The sequence below is a fragment of the Cetorhinus maximus genome, chromosome 14 (assembly GCF_964194155.1).
Source record: "Cetorhinus maximus chromosome 14, sCetMax3.hap1.1, whole genome shotgun sequence".
Lineage (NCBI taxonomy): Eukaryota > Metazoa > Chordata > Chondrichthyes > Lamniformes > Cetorhinidae > Cetorhinus > Cetorhinus maximus.
Window position 1 is genome coordinate 15,415,070 of NC_135892.1, and position 22,754 is coordinate 15,437,823.

Here is a 22,754-nt window from a genome sequence, read left to right on the forward strand (position 1 = left end):
AAATTAAAGATTTCATAGAACATTAAGCAAGAAAGAATTGCAACTTGTAACAAAGATAATGTAATAATTGTGGGGGACTTTAACATTAGACTGGACAAGTCAAATTGGCATAGGAAGTCTGGAAGATGAGTTTGTAGAACTGTTGCTTTTGTAACAGTTTACAGGAACGATATGTTGTGGAGGCAATGAGGTGTAATGAGGCAGGATTGATTAGTAATCTTTAAGTAAAAGATCTGCTAGGGGGAAAAGATATCATAATACAATTGAATTCCATATTAAGTTTGAGAGAGACAGGAGAAATTACCATGGAGAATTATGAAATGGCAGAGACATTGAACAATATTTTATGTCTGTTTTCAGAATAGAAGACACAAATTGCTTGCCAGAAATAGAGGGTAACCAAGGGGATATTAGGAGTGAGGAAAGTAATTAATGTCAGCAGAGAAAAGATGTTGGAGAAACTGAAAGGACTAGAAGTCAACAAATCCCCAGGATCTAATGGCCTAAGGTTCTAAAAGCGGTAGCTGCAGAGATAGTGGCTGCACTGGTCTTGATTTTCCAAAAATCCCTAGATTCTGGATTGGAATTTAGCAAATATAACACTGCTATTCAAGGAGAAAAGAAGGAAGACAGAAAACAGGGAATGACAGGCCAGTTAGCCTGACATTAATAGTCAGGAAACTGCTGGAATATATTATGGAAGTCTTAACAATGCACTTAGAAAATCATGTTATCATCAGACAGGGTCAACATGGTTTTGCAAAAGGGAATTCATGTTTGAAGAATTTATTAGAGTTTTTTAAGGATCTTACTGACTGGGTAGGTAAAGGGGAGCCAGTAGATGTCACATGCTTGGGTTTCCAAAAGGCGTTTGATAAGATGCCGCACAAAAGGTTAATACACAAGATAGGGCTCTTGGAGTTGGGGGTAATATATTAACATGGATAGAGGATTGGTTAATGGACAGGAGGCAGAGAGTAAGGATAAATGGGGCGTTTTCAATTCTGTAATCAGTGGACTGCTGAAAAAAACAGTGTGGGGCCTCATCTATTTATAATCTAAATGAAGAGACCAAAAGTAAAGTAACCAAGTTTGCTGACGATTCAAACTTGGATGGGAATGTAAACTGTGAGGAGGCTACAAAAAGATACAGGGTAACGAGGTGGCAGATAGAGCGTATTGTGGGGAAGTGTGAGGTTATTCATTTTGGTTGTAAGAATAGCAAAGCAGAATTTTTTTCAAGTCTGACTTCTAAATGTTGATGTTGAGAGAGACTTGAGTATATTTGTACAAGGAACATAGAAAGTTAGCATGCAGGTACAGCAAGCAATTGGAAAAACAAACAACACGTTGACCTTCATTAGAAGAGGATTGGAATACGAGAATAAGGAAGTCTTGCCACAATTGTATAGGACTTTGGTGAGACCACACCTGGAGTACTGTGCACAGTTTTGGTCTCCATATTTAGGAAGGATTACTTGCATTTGAGTTGGTACAGCAGAAGTTTCAGTAGATCTGTTCCTGGGATGTGAGTGTTGTCTTTTGGTGAGAGGCTGAGTAAAACATTTGTTCAGCGTCAACTGGAGTATTGCGTCCAGTCCCGACCACAACCCTTTAGGAAGGATAAGAGAGCGGAAATGATTTATAAGAATGGTTCCAGGTATGCATAACTTCAGTTACATAGACCGATTGGAGGAGCTGGGACTGTCCTCCTTGGAGAAGAGAAGGTTGAGAGGAGGTTTCATAGAGGTATTCAAAATCATAAGGAGACTGGACAGAGTACATTGAGAGAAACTGTTACCATTGGTGGGAGGATTGACAAACCAGAGGGCACAGATTTAGAGTAATTGGCAAAAGAACCAATGGCGACATGAGGAAAACATTTTTCATACAGCGAGTAGTTGGGATCTGCTTGAGGGTGAGATGAAGGTATTCAGAAGGGAATTGGAGCATTATCTGAAAAGGAGAAATTTGCAGGGCAACATGAAAAAGATGGGGGAGTGGCACCAAGTAAATTGCTCTTGCAAAGAGCCAGCACAGACACATAGGGCCGAATGACGCCCTTCTGTGCTATAACTATTCTATCATTCTATGATTGATTCTAAATTGGGCTTTATACCCCCTGGAGCTCAGAAAAATGAGAGATGATTGAAACGTGCAAGATTCTGAAGGGGCTTGACAGGGTAGACATGGAGGAATTGTTTCCCCTGGCTGGGGAATCTAGAACACAGGGGCACAGTCTCAGGATAAGGGATCAATCGTTTAGGATGATGAAAAATTTCTTCACTCAGAGGGTTGTGAACCTTTTGAATTCTCTACCCTTTAGGGGTGGCGATTGTTGCTGGACTAGTAACCCAGAGACCCAGGGTAATGCTCTGGGGACCCGGGTTCAAATCCCGCCACGGCAGATAAAATCCTGGAATTAAAAGTTTGATGACATTGTTGTAAAACCCATCTGCTGGGAAGGAAATCTGTCGTCCTTACCTGGTCTGGCCTACAAATTGGGAGAGCTGTCATCCTCATGTAGTCATCCTCATGGAATCAGAATGTCCACCATCATCACCATCCCTGGTATGTCTCATCGGCAGGACAGGCCCAGCAAAGGTGGCGGCACAGTGGTATACAGTGGGGGAGGGAGTTGCCCTGAGCGTCCTCAACATCGACTCTGGACCCCATGAAGTCTCATGGCATCAGGTCAAACAGGGGCAAGGAAAATTCCGCCCTCCTTCAGCTGATGAATCAGTGTTTCTTTATGTTGAACACCACTTGGAGGAAGAACTGAGGCTGGCAAGTGGGACTTCAATGTCCGTCACCAAGAGTGGCTCAGTAACACCACTACTGACTGAGCTGGCTGAGTCCTAAAAGCTGCTACATTGGGTCTGCGGCAGGTGGTGAGGGAACCAACAAGAGGGAAAAAATACTTGACTTCATCCTCACCAACCTGCCTGCCGCAGATGCATCTGTCCATGACCACTGCACAGTCATTGTGGAGACGAAGTCCGGCCCTCACATTAAGGATACCTTCCATTGTGTTGTCTGGCACTACCAGCGTGCTAAATGGGATAGATTTCAAACAGATCTAGCATCTCAAGGCTGGGCATGAGGCGCTGTGGGCCATCAAAAGCAGCAGAATTGTACTTGAACAGAATCTATAACCTCATGGTCCCGCATATCCTCCACTCTACCATTACCATCAAGCCAGGGGATTAACACTGGTTCAATGAAGAGTGCAGGAGGGCATGCAAGGGGCAGCACCAGGCATACCTAAAAATGAGGTGTGAACCTGGTGAAGCTATAAAACAGGACTACTTGCTTGCCAAACAGCATAAGCAGCAAGCGATAGAGCTAAGTGATCACACAACCAACAGATCAGATCTAAGCTCTGCAGTCCTACCATATCCAGTCGCGAATGGTGGACAATTAAACAACTCATTGGAGGAGAAGGCTCCACAAATATCCCCATCCTCAATGATGGAGGAGCCCAGCACATCAGAGCAAAAGATGTGGCTGAAGCAATTACTACAATCTTCTGCCAGAAGTGCCGAGTGGATGATCCTTCTCGGCCTCCTCCGGAGCCCCCAGCATCACAGTCAATTCTTCAGCCAATTCGATTCACTCCATGTGACATCAAGAAATGGCTGAAGGCACTGGATACGGCAAAGGCAATGGGCTCTCACAATATTCCAGCACTAGCACTGAAGACTTGTGCTCCAGAACTTGCCGTGCCCTTAGCCAAGCTGTTCCAGTACAGCTACAACATTGCATCTACCCGGCTATGTGGAAAATTGCCCAGGTTTGTCCTTACACAAAAAGCAGGACAAATCCAACCCGGCTAATTACCGTCCCATTAGTCCACTCTCGATCATCAGTAAAGTAATGGAAGGGGTCATCAACAGTGCTATCAAGCAGCACTTGCTTAGCAATGACCTGCTCGCTGATGCACAGTTTGGGTTCCGCTAGGGCCATTCAGCTCCTGACCGCATTACAGCCTTGGTTCAAACATGGACAAAAGAGCTGAACTCCTGAGGTGAGGTGAGAGTGACTGCCCTTGACATCAAAGCCGCATTTGACTGGCCCTAGCAAAACTGGAGTCAATGGGAATCAGAGGGAAAACTCTTCACTAGTTGGAGTCATGCCTAGCACAAAGGAAGATGGTTGAGGTTGTTGGTGGTCAATCATCTCAGCTCCAGGACATCACCACAGGAATTCCTCAGGGTAGTGTCCTCGGCCCAACCATCTTCAGCTGCTTCATCAATTACCTTCCTTCCGCCATAAGGTCAGAAGTGGGGATGCTCACTGATGATTGCACAATGTTCAGCACCATTTGCGACTCCTCATACTGAAGAAGTCCATGTCCAAATGCAGCAAGATTTGGACAATATCCAGGCTTGGGCTGACTAGTGGCAAGTAACATTCGCATCACACAAGTGTCAGGCAATGACCATCTCCAACAAGAGAGACTCCACCCAGCGCCCCTTGATGTTCAATGGCATTACCATCAATGAAACTCCCACTATCAACATCTTGGGGCTTACCATTAACCAGAAACTGAACTGGAATAGCTGTATAAATACTGTGGCTACAAGAGCAGGTCAGAGGTTAGGAATCCTGCAATGAGTAACTCACCTCCTGACTCCCCAAAGCCTGTCCATCATCTACAAGGCACAAGTCAGGAATGGGATGGAATACTCCCCACTTGCCTGGATAAGTTCAGCTCCCACAACACTCAAGAAGCTAGACACCTTCCAAGACAAAGCAGCCTGCTTGATTGGCACCACATCCACAAACATTCACTCCCTCCACCATTGACGGACGGCAGAGCAATGTATACCACCTACATGATGCACTGCAGGAATTCACCGAGGCTCCTTATACAGCACCTTCCAAACCCATGACCACTACCACCTAGAAGGACAAGGGCAGCAGATAGATGGGAACACCACCACCTGGTAGTTCCCCTCCAAGTCAGTCACCATCCTGACTTGGAAATATAACGCCATTCCTTCACTGTCGCTGGGTCAAAATCCTGGAACTCCCTTCCTAACAGCACTGTGGGTGTACCTACACCACAGGGACTGCAGCAGTTCAAGAAAGCAGTTCAGCACCACCACCTCAAGGGCAACTAGGGATGGGCAATAAATGCTGGCCTAGCCAGCGAAGCCCACATCCCATGAATGAATAAGAAAAGAGGGATGTGGTGCTTCATCATTGAATGTATTTGAAGCTGAGATAGACACAGATTTTTGTTCTCTCAGAGAATCAAGGTGGGTGGGTGGGCAAGTGGGATTGAAGTAGAAGATCAGCCATGAGGGCCAGTATGGTCTACTCCTTCTCCTGTTTCTGACATTCTTATGTTTTTATCTGATCATTTATTGTTATTTGTAGACTCCTACTCTGTGCAAATTGGCTGCAGTGTTGCATAAATCACAACAGGGATCACATATCAGAAAAAGTACTTTAGTGGCACTTACATGTTCTTATACAACCTGAATATATGGATGGTGCTATAAAAATGCAAGTTCTTTCTTTACAAAAGGGAAAGATCGAAATGCTTTGAAATTTGTTGCTGTTGCCATAGTGGTAGATGAAGAAACATGTAACATCTCCGATATATTGTGGTTTACTTGTGCGTATGGCTGCGTTGGTGGCCGGATTAAGACAGTGGAGTTTCAATTGTTGGAGTAGAATTGCCACTCATGACACTTAATATGGTGACATAGACACAAGGCTCTAACTGGCTATTATCCTCCCCCCATCCCCCTATTCTCCTGCTCCCCCATTCCCCCCTTCCAAGTAGTTTAAACTCATGGGGTTTAACATTACATCTGTTAGTACCTGTGTCAAAATAGCATGTAAAGGAATTTTTCATAAACATGTTAAACATTGCTATTAGCAGAGAAAATGCCTAGCAGTCAGTAATTAAATTTTTCTTTATTTTAAAAAATGAAAATGGCTATGAAGTCTGCAGGATGGTGTTCGATAAATTAGTTATGCAGTAGAATGACTTTCTGGAAAATCAATTTGATTTACCCCATTGAGGAAGGCTGTAGGATATTTATATTGATAACCTAATACCTTTATAATATCCTAGGATACTGTCCTAATAATGGATTGAAAAGATGGTACGATTTGATTTTTAAAAAATACAATACATTTTTGGGGTTTTAAAGCAATCGTTTATTCCATAACGTTTGCGATTTAGGCTGAAAACTGATTTCTTTTTTAAAAGTCAGAATTAGCCAAGGCACAAAACCTGTAAACTAAAATACTTACTGACGTTATCCTTGTGCACCAGAGTGACTTTTATTAATGGGTTTAGGATGATTGGTGGGTATGATTACATTTTTTAGTCAATGATGGATTTTGTTAAGCATGTAGCCCTCAATTTAACTGTCATTTTCATCTTTCCTGACCTAGGGATTTATGATGGAACTGACTGCTCATCAGAGTAATGTGGGTAATGTACTTCAGGCCGGAAACCAGCTCATTGCACAGGGCAATCTGACAGAAGAGGAAGAGAATGAGATCAGAGAGCAGATGTCTTTGCTTAATTCTAGATGGGAAAACCTGAGAGTTGCCAGCATGGACAGACAAGCCAAGTGAGTTGTAAACTGACTGTTCAGCCTAAATATCTTTAACATTGTAGTTTAAGACCAGCTGTTGAATTAACGCTTGTGATGGCTGGGCTGGAGAAAGGCTTTGAACGTTAATTTTTAAAAATATTGCTTAACTCTGGACCTCTGACTTGAGTGAAAGCCCATCACCATGCCTAAGGCACTGAGATCCACCATCATGTGTCTGACCAAGTTTCTCTGCAGCTTAAGCATTGCTTCCTCCCTGTTGTATTCCAGGCTTCTTGAGATAAAAACTAATATTCCATAAGCCTTTTTGATTATCTTTTGTATCTGTGACCTAGTTTTTAGTGACTTGTGTACTTGGACACCCAAATCTATCTGCTTCTCCGCAACTCCTGTTATCGGCATTTTACTATGGTAATGTTGAAACTGTCAACATTTGCTGTCATTACTCCACTTAAACTGACTACAACTTTGGAATTCGGACATGTGCAGAATAATGTGAAGTCCAGAAGTTGTTATCAGTAGGCCTGCATCCTTCCATAGATGCACTGTAGAGCTTCCCACAGACTGCAATCTCCTCTGGAATCAAGAGCTTCCAATCTGTTAGTTTCACCGTAAAGTCCCTGGAAAATGTCACATCTTGTTGAATGAAGTATAAATGGGTTTTTAATGGAATGCTAACTTAATAATTGCTGCTGAACACTTTAACTGGCTCAGAAAGGCTAATTTTATATTTGTGGAATGTCAAATTTCTCCACAATGATCAAAAGTTCTGCATATTCTTAAACTATTTTTCTCTTTTAAAAATGTTTTATCTTTCCTTTAGTTTCTGTCTTAATAGTCATATATTTATTTTGTCATCTGAAAATTAAAATTAAGATTGAAAGAGTTTAAGTGCTTTTAACTTCATGGTTTTCTGTTGGTGAATAATTCAGTTCAATTGGCTGCCTACCTGCTTACCTGACATTGCTGCTGCTACATGCCAAGACATCCTCTTAATTTGGCGCTAGATTTAAACTGCCGTCAGGAGAGGGAAAATCCCTGCCAAAGAGATTGCTAGGTTCTCGCGGTCAGTGGCAAGCAGCCTTTCTTCACAAAATCCAGGCCAATGTATTTAGCAAAATATTCCAATTCGTCCAATTCAAAGTGGATGATCTTGCATTGATCTCTGTCACAGTCTTGCCCTCCCATGGAACATGGCAAAGTTTGAAGATGGTGAATTATGAAAACTTAGCATAACTGGGCTTTTTACAGTGTATTCCAACAATGTATTTGCTTTATTGATTCAGTATATTGTCTTGAGATTAGCCTCATCAATTTCAATATTACTTCTAGGTCCTATTTTAATCCTTTATGCACAAATTCTAGGTACATTTATAGTGAAAATAATCAGGCTAATTCTTATGACTGCAGAATTCTTGCTGTTATAGAGTGTAGCCACTTTCATGTTTTGTCTCACTTTCATCCTCTCTCCATTCTCTTCTAACTTGTACACATGGGGAGATATCCATTCCTAGTAGGTGTGAATTTTTCATGAAAAATATTCATGAAATCAGCTGCTATTGCTCTGGTGGAAAGTCATTGCCTTTTGGAAGTTATTTGTTTACTGATCTGAGCACTTGATGATGCTTGGTGACCAGTGTAGACTGCTGCAGCTCGGCATGCTTAAAGCACGTTATATATGTGCATGGTTAGGAAAGGGAAACCAGGACCCTCTATTGTGAATATATTCCAATGTTCAGCTGCAGTGTTTGATCTTCTTCATAGGATGACATGGCATAGAAGAAGGCAATTCAGACCATCATGCCCATGTAGGCTCTTTAAAAGAGCTGTCCAATTAGAGTCCCTGCTCTTTCCCACTGCCCTTCAAATTTCTTCCCTTGAGGTATTTATCGAAAAATACATGAATTTATATTGTGCCTTTCACAACCACCAGACATCTCAAAGTGCATTACAGCCAATGAAGTATTTTTGAACTGTAGTCACTGTCTTATTGTAGGTTAGTTCCCATTGACCCTGCTTCCTGCACCCTTTCAGGCAATGTATTCCAGATCAAAAACAAAAACAAAAATACCTGGAAAAACTCAGCAGGTCTGGCAGCATCTGTATTCCAGATCATCGTTACTCACTGATTAAAAAGGAAATCTCTTCATTGCATCTCTGGTTCTTTTGCCAATTAACCTAAATCTGTGTCCTCTAGTTACTGATTCTCATGCCATTAGCAACACTATTTCTTTGTTTATTCTATCAAAATGCCTCATGATTTTGAGCACCTATGTTGAATGCCCCCCTAATTGTCTTTACTCTAAGAAGAACACCCCATTTTAATAGTCTCCCCACATAACTGCATGTAACTTAGGTTCAGCTCCTGCATTGCCAACAAGGTCTTGGTGAAATTTTTTTTATTTGAAAAATAATGGTGACTCAAAAACACCAGAAATAGGAGCAGGAGTAGACCATATGGCCCATCGAGACTGCTGTGCCATTCAGTGTGATCATGGCTGACCTTGGGCCACAGTTCAGTTTTTCTACCTAATTCCCATATCCCTTAATTCCCTGAGAGACCCCTTACCACCACCAGCCACCACCACCCCCCTTCCAACCTGTGCCTAGTCTCATTCAAAATTGTATGTTTCTTGATTTAAATTCCAAATTCCAAAATTTTTCAGGCTTCACGAGGTGCTAATGGAACTGCAGCAGCAGCAGTTGCAGCAGCTATCAGATTGGCTGACTCAGACAGAGGAACGTATTCAAAAGCTGGCAACACAGCCTACAGGAGATGAGTTGGAGTCCTTCAAACAGCAGATTGATGAACACAAAGTAAGTGCATTTGGCCTGAGAATCACCAGCCACCGATAAGAGTTGGTGTGATGACTGAGCAGTGCTGTTTGACAATAGTATCGAGTGCTGAAACTCAGCAGACCAGGGGCTTATCTTAAAAGCAAATTACTGCGGATGCTGGAAATCTGAAATAAAAACAGAAAATGCTGGAAAAGCTCCAGCATTTTATGTTTGTATTTTAAATTAGGGAATTAGGTTACTGATTTGTGAATACCTTTACATTAAGAATTGTCATTCTTTTTGGCCTCTTTCAGCCTCCATATGCATATTAAGACTCAGCCACCCAGTTAGGGGAAATTAGTTGGGATTTGTAATTCTGTTAGCCGGACCATTCACAGCTCTTATCTGTACCTTTGTCTGTTCAAGCTTTGTTTTGCACTGCATCCTTTTACCAGTTAGCTGCAGTCCTTATGGTTCTGTGTGTACAGGAACAAATGATTTAGGATTAATGAGTTTCAACTTCAATGGTGTTTTTCTAGCCATTCTTTTGCACAGGACTTATAGTGTTTCATCAGCTTTCCAGCTAAACTTCACTTTGAGGACATTAGCATCTCAAGTCTAGTTGGGCTACAGTGCTCTTGGTTTTAGCTTCTTCTGTTGGATATTCAGTCAATTTGTTTTCGATCTGGAAAGATAGTCCTCGTTTTCATAGAATCGTAGAATGGTTGCAGCACAGTAGGAGGCCATTTGGCCCATCGCGTCCATGCCAGTTCTCTGCAAGCGCTTCACAGCTAGCCCCACTCTTGTCTTTTCCCATAGCCCTGCAAATTTTTCCTTCAGGTATTTATCCAGTTCCCTTTTTAGAAGCTGTGACTGAAGCTGCCTCCACTACACTTTCAGTCAGTGCATTGCAGATCAGAACTGCTCATTGCATAAAAATAGTTTCCTCCTGTCTTTGGTTCTTTTGCTAGTCGCTTTAAATATGCCTTCTAGTTCTTGACTCTTACACTGATGAGAACATTTTCTCTCTGTTTATTCTGTCCAGAACCCTCATGATTCTGGACACCTCTATCAAATCCCCTCTCAATCATTTCTTCTCTAAGGGGAACAATGCAGCTTCTCCAATCTATCATGTAACTGAAGTCTCTCATTCCTAGAACCATTCTCGTGAAACTTTTCCACCCCTTCTCAAATCCTTCCAAAATGCAGTGTCTAGAATTGGACACAATATTCCAGTTGAGGCTGAACTAGTGTTTTATAAATGTTCAGCATAACTTCTCTGCTTTTATACTCTCTGCCTTTATTTATAAAACCCAGGACCCATGTGGCTTTTTAACCATTTTCTCAACCTACCCTGCCTCCTTCAGTGATTTGAGCACATGTACCATGAGGTTTCTGTTCCTGCACCCCTTTAGAATTGTACCTTTTAGTTTATATTGTCTTTCCTCGTTCTTTCCCTTTTTGGGAATGTACCTCGACTGTACCCGAATCACCATCTCTTCAAAGGCAGCCCATTTTTCAATTACAGTTTTGCCAGCCAATCATTGATTTCAGTTTACTTGGGACAGATTCATTCTTAACCCACTGAAATTAGTCCTCCTCCAATTAAGTGTTTTATGCTAGATTTCCCTTGTGCTTTTCCACAGCGAATCAAAACCTTATTATGCAATTATCATTGTTCCCTAAATAGACACCTGTCCTATAGACACCTGATCCACCTCATTCCCTAGAACCAGTCCAACAATGCCTCCTTCCTCATTGGGCCAAAACTTTGCTTCCTTTAATTTGATCTTGGGATGTCGGTGACTCTGACAAGGCCACAGAGCTTGTGGTGATGTACAATTCTGTTGCTGTTCATAGACCACAGTGTCTCTTGCATGCCAGTTTTGAGCTGCTAGATATTAGCCTTTCACACTTAGCATAGTGTTAGTGTAACACTACATGATGGAGGATATCATTAATGTGGAGCAGAGACTTGAAATATGACTTGAAGCCCTGGGACTTCATGATTAGTTACAGTTGCTTCAGTTTCTCTTTGTGGTCTCTATCAAAGTTATGAGATTTTCAAATGTTGACAAGTGCACTGTTAAAATAGTAGAAACTGGAAGTAAAGCACCAAGATTGATGCCTTATACTGGCTGTGCTGTACCATATCAGCTGGAGACGCAGCTTGGTTGTGCCTCTCATTGCACCTGCTACACTACTGTACACCTGTCGATCCTGCACACCAGTTGTAAGTTTCTATTATCTTGCAGGGTGCAATTTAACTAAATTTGTTAGATTTTTAAAGAAAAAGATCTCACAAAATGCAAAATTGCCACTTGGGCCAAAAATGATCTTATCCTTTGGGGCCACAAGAATCACAGGTTTTGCTTGGGGGTGATTTCCTCTTTGAATTGGCTAGCCAGAGTTTAAGGACCTCCGTTTGGTATCCTGATATTGAGAATTGAAGCTTATGTTTTGTAGTTAATACCTATCAGAGATTTGAATTTTATAATGATCTCTTCTTGTAGTCCTAAGGCACTTCTTTATTAATAACAAATATGATCTGCTGATGTGTTGCATTCTTTCTCAGCTATTGCAAAGTGACTTGGAGAAAGAGCAGGTGAAGGTGAACTCTCTGACCCACATGGTAGTGGTAGTGGATGAGAACAGTGGCGAAAGTGCTACAGCTGCACTGGAGGACCAGTTGCAGGTAACTGACTTCTTCTAGCTGCTGACTTCACTAGCCCAGCAATGCAAGAACCTTGAAGCTGAAGGAATTTGTTGCATGATATTCAATAACAGATTGTAAATATATTGTACATTATTCAATATTAGAAAGTATGGATCAGAATGTGAGGACATTTTTTTTTAACACTTGGGAAATGTTGCTTCCAATCCACATCCCATATGACGATCCGAAGAGCTTAATAGTCGATAAATTCCTCTTGAAGTGCTGTCACTGTTATGTAGGAATATTTGGCAGCTAATTCGCATACAGCAATGTCACACAAAACAGAAATGAAATGAACAACCAGTATAATCTATTTTTGTTGATAAAGGGATAAATATTGACCAGGTCACCAAGAGAATTCCCTTGTTCCTTTTCCAAAAATACCATGGTCTCTTTTACATCCACCTGAACAGACAGATGATTCCTCAGTTCCCTCATCGAAAATAGCCACCACTGCCATGCACCACTCCCTTAGCACTGCATTAAATGGTCAGTCTGGATTATATGATAAAGTTCCAGAGTGGGACTTGAACCCATAATCTTCAGACCCAGGTGAAAGTGCTACCACTGAGCAGAGGCTGACTACGTGTAAATATCAACCGTACCTACAGAGGAGGAGAGAACTGAAACTCCAAGCCTTCTGCTTCGGGTTTATATATTTATTTGACTGAAGAAATTTTGAATGTTACAGCAGTGCAGTCACCTGTCCATTATACATTCAATTGCAGAAAATACAATCTCTGAGTATAGGGGTTATTTTTGAGAAAGGTAGTATGCTTTCCAGAGTAGTAATAATGGGGGACTTCAGTTCCCCGTACGTAGATTGGGATAGTGGCAGTGTAAGGGGCAGTGAGGGACAAGCGTTCCTAGAGTGTGTTCAGGAGAATTTCCTACAGCAGTATGTGTCCAGTCCGACAAGAAAGGAGGCACTGCTCGACCTGGTTCTTGGGAATGAGATGGGCCAAGTAGATCAAGTGACAGCGAGGGAACATTTAGGGGACAGTGATCATTGTATCATAAGGTTCAGGATGACAGTGGAAAATGACATTAGTCAATCCGGAGTAAGAATAATCAACTGGCAGAGAGCAGACTTCAATGGGGCAAGAATGGAGCTTGGCTGGATAGAATGGAACCAAAAGTTGGCAGGAAAAACAGTAGCTGAACAATGGACTACCTTCAAAGAGGAGATGGTTTGGGCACAGTCAAGGTACGTTCCCTCAAAAGGGAAGGGTAGGACAAACAAATCCAGAGCTCCATGGATGACAAAGGAGATAGAAATTGAGTTAAAGAAGAAAAAGTGTGCTTTTAATAGGTATCAGGTAGCAAATACGATTGAGAACCAAGCTGAATACAGAAGGTTCAGAAGGGATGTGAAAAAGCAAGCACGAGAAGCAAAATGGTATTATGAAGAAAAACTGGCAGCTAACTTAAAAGGAAATCCCAAAGTATCCTATAAGCACATCAATAGTAAAAGGGTGGTAAAAGAAGGAGTAGAGCCAATTAGGGACCAAAAAGGGGATTTACACAAGAGGCATGGCTGAGGTGTTAAATGAATACTTTGCATCTGTCTTTACCTACGAGGTCGATGCCAGGCCATGGTGACAGACAAGGAAATTCAGTAACTAGAAGGGCTTAAAATAGATAAGGAGGAGGTATTGGATAAGCTGTCGGTGCTTAAAGTTGATAAGGCACTGGGACCTGATGAGATGCATCCAAGAATATTGAAGGAAGTGAGAGTGGAAATTGCAGAGGCACTGGCAAAAATCTTTCAATGTTCCCTGGATTCGGGGAGGTGCCGGAGGACTGGAGAATTGCAAACATTATACCCTTGTTCAAAAAAGGTTGCAAAGATCTGACCGGCAATTACAGACCAGTCAGTTTAACTTCGGTGGTGGGGAAACTTTTAGAAACAATTATTTGGGATAGAATTAATAGTCACATTGAAAAATGTGGATTGATTTGGAAGAGTCAGCATGGATTTGTTAAAGGAAAATTGTGTCTCACTAACTTGCTGGAGTTTTTTGAAGAAGTAACAGAGATGGTTGATGTGGTGCATATGGACTTCCAAAAGGTGTTCGAAACAGTGCCACACAACAGACTTGTGAGGAACGTTATAGGTCATGGAATAAAAGGGACAGTAGTAACGTGGATACAAAATTGGCTGAGGGATAGGAAACAGAGTAATAGTTAATGGGTATTTTTCGGGCTGGAAGGTTTGTAATGGAGTTCTCCAGGTATTGGGACCCTTGTTTTTCCTGATATATATAAACGATCTAGATCTTGATGTGCAGGGGACAATTTCAAAGTTTGCAGACAACATAAAACTTGGGAGAATTGTAAACTCTGAGGAGGACAGTGTAGAACTTCAAAAGGACATTGACACATTGGTGGAGTGGGCAGATAGGTGGCATATGAAGTTTAATGCAGAGAAGTGTGAGATGATACACTTTGGTTACAAAGAACATGGAGAGACCGTATAAGATAAAGGATACTATTCTAAAGGGTGTGCAGGAGCAGAGAGACCTGGGTGTATATGTACGTAAGTCATTAAAGGTGGCAGGACAGGTAGAGAGAGCTGTATCTAAAGCATACAGTATTCTAGGCTTCATTAAACTGGGCAGACAGTGCAAGAGCAAGGAAATTATGATGAACTTATATAAGACACTGGTTAGACCTCAGCTGGAGTAATGTGTACAGTTCTTGGCGCCACACTGTAGGAGGGATGTGAACACACTGGAGAAAGTGCAGAAGAGGTTTACGAGAATGGTTCCAGGGATGAGACATTTCAGTTATGAGGAAAGATTGGAGAATTTGAGACTCTTTTCCTTGGAGAGGAGAAGGCTAAGAGGAGACTTGATCGAAGGGGTCTGAACAGAGTAGATAGTGAGAAACTGTTCCCGCTTGTAAACGGATTGAGAACCAGAGGGCACAGTTTTAAAGTGTTTCGTGCAAAAGAAGCAAATGCGAGGTGAGAAAAAACATTTTCATACAGTGCGTAATTAGGGTTTGGAATGCAGTGCCTGGAAGTGTGGTAGAGGCTGATTCAATTGACGCATTTAAGAAGGCTTTGGATGATTATTTAAATAGAAACAATGTGCAGGGTTATGGGGAAAAGGCAGGAGATTGGCACTAAGTTAAAACGCTCAGAGAGCCGGTGCAGACACAATGACCCGAATGGCCTCCTTCTACACCATAACGATTCTGTGATATTCATAATAAAATACAAGCAAAGAAACCTGCAGTTTTCATCATTTTGCATCCAGCACAATCTCTGTCACAAATGCCATTCCTATCTGACCATTGTTTTTGGTTGCATTATGGCAGACCCAATCCTCACCTGACATACACATATACACTGCTAAGAAAAAAACCCTAATCAATGTATTATCTTTGTTTTTCCTCTCTCCCCCTCTTCTAATCCCCCCTCCCCCTAAATTTCAGGTTAATTGAGGTCAATTGTATATTCTCAGTAAATCAGTTAAAGTACCAAGCTAACAATTAGACTGGGAGTGAAGGAAGGTGCAGCCATATGGTCATATGTACGCATCTCCCTCTGCGTATGTTTCTGTTTTTTTCCCTCCTCCTCCCTTCACTCTGTGTATGTGTGTCTTTCTCTTTCTCCCTTCCCCTTTGTGTCTCCCTGTTTCTCTTACCTTGCTATTTTGTGTGTATGGGTCTCTGTCTTTTCCCCCTTTTTAGCCGCCTCAAAAAATTGCTGCTTCTTTCCAAAAGCACCATTTTGCTGCTCATGTTTTTATTGACTTTGTGTCTTCGCAGATCCACTACTGAATCTAATTTATGTAGTTCACACCGTTATTTTTCCCCCTTTATAATTCCTGCTGGATTACGGTTCCTTTTTTCTCTGACTGATTTATGCTGTACTCCCATTCATTCCATTGAATTGCTTTTATCACTTCTTTGTTGTCATGGAGTTCTTGATTTCAAGTTTTAAAGAGCCTGATTGAGTTTGATGTGAGATATTACCCCACCAAGCTGCCATAGATCTGTTCTCTTTCAGTAGTCTCATGTTGCTGCAAGTGAACCTGGATTCTTTATGATCCAGATCTCAAACCCTGAGCACTCATACAGGCATTGGGTGATCAGTGTGCCTCACCCCTTGTTTCAGAAAATGGAAAATAACAGAAAATATCAGTGTATGAGAGGCTCCAAGTTGAGCAGCTAGGTTTTATTTGCAATTTTTTAAACACATGGCATCATATGGAGAACAGTACAGTCCGATACAGAGACTAATTACAAAACTCCCAAACTGCTGAGATGCAACCTGCCCATATCATAAGCCTATCACTCGCTTCAGCACACCTGCCAGTTCAGTTGCTGGAAGTGAGCTGTGTCCCTATTCTGTGTTGCTCAGCTATTCAATGCTAAATTTGCTGAACGTGTGCAGAACTTGCCCAATGAGAATTTGTTAATTTTTGGTTTTAATTGTTGCAGTCACTGGGTGAGCGCTGGGCAGCTGTTTGTCGTTGGACTGAAGAGCGATGGCACCTGCTCCAAGATGTTTTTGTCAAGTGGCAGCAACTATTCGAAGATCAGGTGAGTGAAGATACGGATAATTGCATTACATTACGAACAAAAACTCATAAGACCATAAGACATAGGAGCAGAAATTAGGCCATTCGGCCATTGAGTTTGCTCCGCCATTCAATCATGGCTGATAAGTTTCTCAACCCCATTCTCTCCCCGTAACCTTTGATCCCCATACCAATCAAGAACCTATCTATCTCGGTCTTAAATACACTCAATGACCTGGCCTCCACAGCCTTCTGTGGCAATGAATTCCATAGATTCACCACTCTCTGGCTAAAGAAGTTTCTCCTCATCTCTGTTCTAAAAGGTCTTCCCTTTACTCTGAGGCTGTGCCCTCGGGTCCTAGTCTCTCCTACTAATGGAAACATCTTCCCCACGTCCACTCTATCCAGGCATTTCATTATTCTGTAAGTTTCAATCAGATCCCCCCTCATCCTTCTAAACTCCATCGAGTATAGACCCAGAGTCCTCAAACGTTCCTCATATGTTAAGCCTTTCATTCCTGGGATCATTCTCGTGAACCTCCTCTGGACCCTCTCCAGGGCCAGAACATCCTTCCTGAGATACGGGGCCCAAAATTGCTCACAATATTCTAAATGTGGTCTGAGCAGAGCCTTATAAACCCTCAGCAGCACATCCCTGCTTTTATATTCTAGTCCTCTCGAAATAAATGCCAACATTGCATTTGCCTTCCTAACTACCAACTCAACCTGCAAGTTAACCTTAAGAGAATCCTGGACTAGGACTCCCAAGTCCCTTTGCACACCAGATTTCTGAATTCTCTCCCCATTTAGAAAATAGTCTATGCCTCTATTCTTCCTGCCAAAGTGCATGACCTCACATTTCCCCATGTTGTATTCCATCTGCCACTTCCTTGCCCATTCTCCTAACCTGTCCAATCCTTCTGCAGCCTCCCCTCCTCCTCAATACTACCTGTCCCTCCACCTATCTTTGTATCATCTGCAAACTTAGCCAGGATGCCCTCAGTTCCTTCATCGATATCATTAATGTATAAAGTGAAAAGTTGTGGTCCCAACATTGACCCCTGCGGAACTCCACTAGTCACCGGCTGCCATCCTGAGAAGGACCCCCTTATCCCCACTCTCTGCCTCCTGCCAGACAGCCAATCTTCTATCCATGCTAGTACCTTGCCTCTAACACCATGGGCTCTTAGTTAATGAGCAGCCTTCTGTGCGGCACCTTGTCAAAGGCCTTCTGGAAGTCCAAGTAGATAACATCCATTGGCTCTCCTTTGTCTAACCTACTTGTTACCTCCTCAAAGAATTCTAACAGCTTTGTCAGGCATGACCTCCCCTTGATGAAACCATGCTGACTTTGCCCTATTTTACCATTCACTTCCAAGTATTCTGAAATCTCATCCTTAATAATGGACTCTAAAATCTTACTAATGACCGAGGTTAGGCCAATCGGCCTGTAATTTCCCATCTTTTGCCTCACTCCCTTCTTAAACAGGGGGATTACGTTAGCGATTTTCCAGTCCTCTGGGACCCTCCCTGACTCGAGTGATTCCTGAAAGATCACCACTAACGCCTCCACTATCTCTTCAGCTATCTCCTTCAGAACTCTGGGATGTAATCCATCTGGTCCAGGTGATTTATCCACCTTCAGACCGTTCAGTTTTCCTAGCACCTTCTCTTTGGTAATGGCCACCATACTCACCTTTGCCCCCCGACTCTCTTGAACTTTGGGGATGTCACTCGTGTCTTCCACCGTGAAGACTGACGCAAAGTACCTATTCAGTTCCTCCATTTCTTTTTTCCCCACTACTACTTCTCCAGCGTCATTTTCCAGTGGCCCAATGTCCACTTTTGCCTCTCTCTTACCCTTTATATATCTAAAAAAACTCCCTTGCAATCTTCTTTTATATTACTGGCAAATTTACCCTCATATTTAATCTTCTCCCTCCTTATTTCTTTTTTAGTTGTCCTCTGTTGGTCTTTGTAGGCTTCCCAATCCCCTGGCTTCCCACTGCTCTTCGCCGCATTGTATGCTTTCTCTTTAGCTTTAATGCTGTCCCTGACTTCCCTTGTCAGCCATGGTTGCCTCGTCCTCTCTTTAGTATGCTTCTTCTTCCTAGGGATGAATTTTTGCTGTGTCTCCCAAATTACTCCCAGAAACTCCTGCCATTTCTGTTCCACTGTCTTTCCTGCTAGGCTCATCTCCCAGTCAATTCTGGCCAGCTCCTCCCTCATGCCTCTGTAGTTGCCTTTATTCAACTGTAATACCGTTACATCTGATTCCAGCTTTTTCCTCTCAAATTGCAGGGTATATTCTATCATATTATGGTCACTTCCTCCTCAGGGTTCCTTCACCTTAAGCTCCCTTATCAAATCTGCCTCATTACACATCACTAAATCTAGAATTGCCTGTTCCCTAGTGGGCTCCACCACAAGCTGCTCCAAAAAGCCATCTCGTAGACATTCCACAAATTCCTTTTCTTGAGATCCACTACCAACCTGATTTTCCCAGTCTACCTGCATATTGAAATCCCCCATGATCACTGTAACCTTGCCTTTCTTACACACCTTTTCTATCTCCTGGTGTATCTTGTGCCCCACATCCTGACTACTGTTCGGAGGCCTGTACATAACTCCCATTATGGTTTTTTTACCTTTGCGGTTCCTCAACTCTACCCACACAGATTCTACATCATCTGACCCTACGTCATTTCTTGCTATCGATTTAATTTCATTTCTTACTAACAAAGCAACCCCACCCCCTCTGCCAACCTGCCTATCTTTTCGATAGGATGTATATCCTTGGATATTTAGCTTCCAATCCTGATCCCCTTGTAGCCATGTCTCCGTGATGCCCACCACATCATGCCTGCCAATTTCAATTTGCGCCACAAGCTCATTTACCTTATTTTGTATACTGCGTGCATTCAGATACAACACCTTCAGTCCTGTATTTCCTGTCCCCTTTCTCATTGTCGTCCCTTTATCTGTTGTGTTTGAAGTTAGATTCCTAGCCCTTTCCAAACACTCTGTCCTATTTTGTGTTCTGGAGACTTTAATAGCCTCTCCTGGGCTCTCCTTTCTTTTCAGTTTTTTCATAATTTTCCATGAAGTTGAATCCACCCCCCCCCACATGCTAACCTGCTGCTTTGTTTCCCATTAGTCATACTTCTTGGAGTTTTACCCTTCCCTTCACTCACCTGCATATTCAGTAATACATTGACTTGAGTTTGTGATAGCTTCTGTGGCATTTAGGAGGGATGATGGGGAAAATCAATTTAAAAAGAACTTTGTCTTGCTTCCTTTTGCAGCTGATGCTTGAAGCTTGGTTAACTGAGAAGGAAGAAGCTCTCACTGAGGTGCAAACCAGCAGCTTCAAGGATCAGAGTGAGGTTGGAATGAATATCTGCAGACTGGCAGTAAGTGTGCATTTAATGAGCAACAGTTTTCAGGGGAGCAACTGGTTTCAGTTCTCCCATTTGGTTAGGGTGATGGAAGTATTGCTAAGGTTGCCTTTGTGGGTTTGAACTAGTGATGGGATACAATAATCAGTTCCTGGTTGCTGTCCATTTGAGGTCTTCTGGGAACTCAACATGTGTGGACACTGGTTGAAGAACGAATCAGACTCAATGCCTGACACTGCTCCTACCCTCCATGCAGAGAATCACTTTCCTGAGACTGGTATGAAAAATGGCCACTTGGGCAAGCTGCTGGCGGTAGAAATAATGGGGCGGGGGGGGGGGGGCGTGGAGAGTGCGCAGGGTCTATGGAACTGTCTTCTGGGGTAGATTTGAGAAAATAATCCTGGGTAGGTCCTGGACTTTAAAAGGAGAAAAAGGTCATTTTTGATGTAAAATTACTTATACTTTTATTTATCTTCAGCCCCTTGCAAACCTGGATTTGATTTTTGCAGATAGTGCATGGACTTTACAAATGCCTGGTAGAACTGTATAAGTGACTGCAAAATTACACAGAGACAGTGCATTCCAGTGAATCTATGGTTATATTTACAGAACTAGTAATAAAAGCACATTTGTATCAGTAATGATAGCAGCCTGGAGTACTGAGAAGCAGTGATCCAAAGGTTAAAGGTTAGGAAAAGGAGAGGTGAGACCAATTAGGGGCCAGAAAGGGGATCTACACATGAAGGCAGAGGACATGGCTGCAGTACTAAATGAGTACTTTGTACCTGTCTCTGTCAAGGTGAGATGAGAGTGACTGCCCTTGACATCAAGAGTGTGGCATCAAAAGTCCCAGCAAAACTGAAGTCAATGGGAATCAGGGGGGGAAAACTCTCCACTGGTTGCAGTCATACCTAGCACAAAGGAAGATAGTTGTGGTTGTTGGAGGTCAATCATCTCAATCCTAAGACATTTCTGCAGGCGTTCTTCCGAGTGCTGTCTTAGGCCCAATCACCTGCAGCTGCTTTATCAATGACCTTCCCTCCAACATAAAGTCAGAAGTGGCGGTGTTCACTGATGATTGCACAACATTGTACATCATTAGCAGCTCCTCAGGCACTGAAGCAGTTCATGTTCAAATGCAGCAAGACTTGGAAAACATTTAGGCTCGGACTGATAAGTGGCAACTAACATCCGTGTCACACCAATGCCAGGCAATGACCATCTCCAACAAGAGAGAATCCAACCATCTCCTCTTAACATTCAATGGCATTACCATTGCTGAATTCCCCACTATCAACATCCTGGGGTTACCATTGACAGAAACTGAACTGGACTAGCCATATAAATATTGTGACTACAAGACCAGGTCAAAGGTTGGGAATTCTTCTGCGATTAACACACCACCTGACTCTCCAAAGCCTGTCCACCATCTACAAGGTACAAGTCAGGAGTGTTATGGAATACTCCCCACTTGCCTGGATGAGTGCAGATCCAACAATACTCCAGGAGCTCAACATCATCCTGGACAAAGCAGCCTGCTTGATTGGCTCCCCATCCACCATCTTAAACAGTCACTCTCTCCACGACAGGCACACAGTGGCAGCAGTGTGCACCATCTACAAGATGCACTGCAGCAACTGTCCAAGGCTTTTTTTGACAGCACCCTCCAAACCTGTGACCTCTACTACCTAGAGGGATAAGGGAGCACTAACACCAGCAAGCACTCCTCCAAACCTCACACCATCCTGACTGTCGTCGGGTCAAAATCCAGGTACTCTCTTCCTAACAGCACTGTGAGTGTACCTGCACCACATGGACTGCAGCGGTTCAAGAAGGCAGCTCACCACCACCTTTTCAAAGGCAATTAGGTATGGACAATAAATGCTGGCCTAACCAATGATGCCCACATTCTGTGAAAGAATAACTTCAGAAAAAAAATCTGCTGTCAAAGTCATAGTGAAAGAAGAGATAGTGGAGACACTGGATGTGCTAAAAATGACAGCTGTGGTTTTAGAAAGGCTGGCTGAATTTAAAGTTAAGTCCCCAGGACTGGATGAGATGTATCCAAGCATACTGAAGGAAGTAAGGGTGGAAATTGCAGAGGAACTGGCCATAATATTCCAGTCTTCCTTGAGATACAGGTTGGTGTCAGAGGACTGGAGAATTGAAAATGTTACACTCTTGTTCAAAAAAAGGGATAAGGTAAACCCAGCAACTACATGCCAGTTAGTTTAACCGTGATGGTGGGAAAGCTTTTAGAAACGATGATCGTGGACAAAATTAACAGTTGCTTGGACAAATGTGGATTAATTAAGTGACTTCTTGCCTTTATCATTTCTCATTAATTAAGGAAAGTCAGCACAGATTTGTTAAAGTCAAATCATGTTTAATTAACAAGATTTGAGTTTTTTGATGAGGTAACAAGAGTTGATGAGGGTAATGCAGATTATGTGGTACACAACAATTTCCAAAGTGAAGTGTGAGGAGGATTTCCAGAGGACATAAACAGACTGGTGGATTGGGTGGAAATGTGGCAGTTGAAATTTATGCAAAGAAGTGTGAAGTCATATATTTTGGTAGGAAATATAAATATAAAGGAAATATAAAAAATACAAATTGTTGAAGGTGGCAGAGCAGGTTGACAAAATGGTGTGTGGGCATCAGCATTTATTGCCCTTGTTCAGAGCGCCTGGAGTCACATATAGACCAGACCAGGTAAAGATGGCAAATTTCCTTCCCTAAAGGACAT

At 42.5% G+C, this 22,754-nt stretch overlaps 1 protein-coding gene across 7 annotated transcripts in view; it reads left to right on the forward strand.

Annotated features, from left to right (window-relative positions):
* Positions 1-22,754, forward strand: part of utrn (utrophin) — a 630,893-nt gene that overhangs the window by 117,912 nt on the left and 490,227 nt on the right. For all 7 annotated transcript variants that reach the window (XM_078556557.1, XM_078556553.1, XM_078556558.1 and 4 more), the window contains 5 exons: positions 6,418-6,599; positions 9,248-9,398; positions 11,935-12,054; positions 16,528-16,629; positions 19,913-20,020. In XM_078556557.1, the coding sequence (XP_078412683.1) occupies positions 6,418-6,599; positions 9,248-9,398; positions 11,935-12,054; positions 16,528-16,629; positions 19,913-20,020 (663 nt within the window). The remainder of the gene's footprint in view (positions 1-6,417; positions 6,600-9,247; positions 9,399-11,934; positions 12,055-16,527; positions 16,630-19,912; positions 20,021-22,754) is intronic.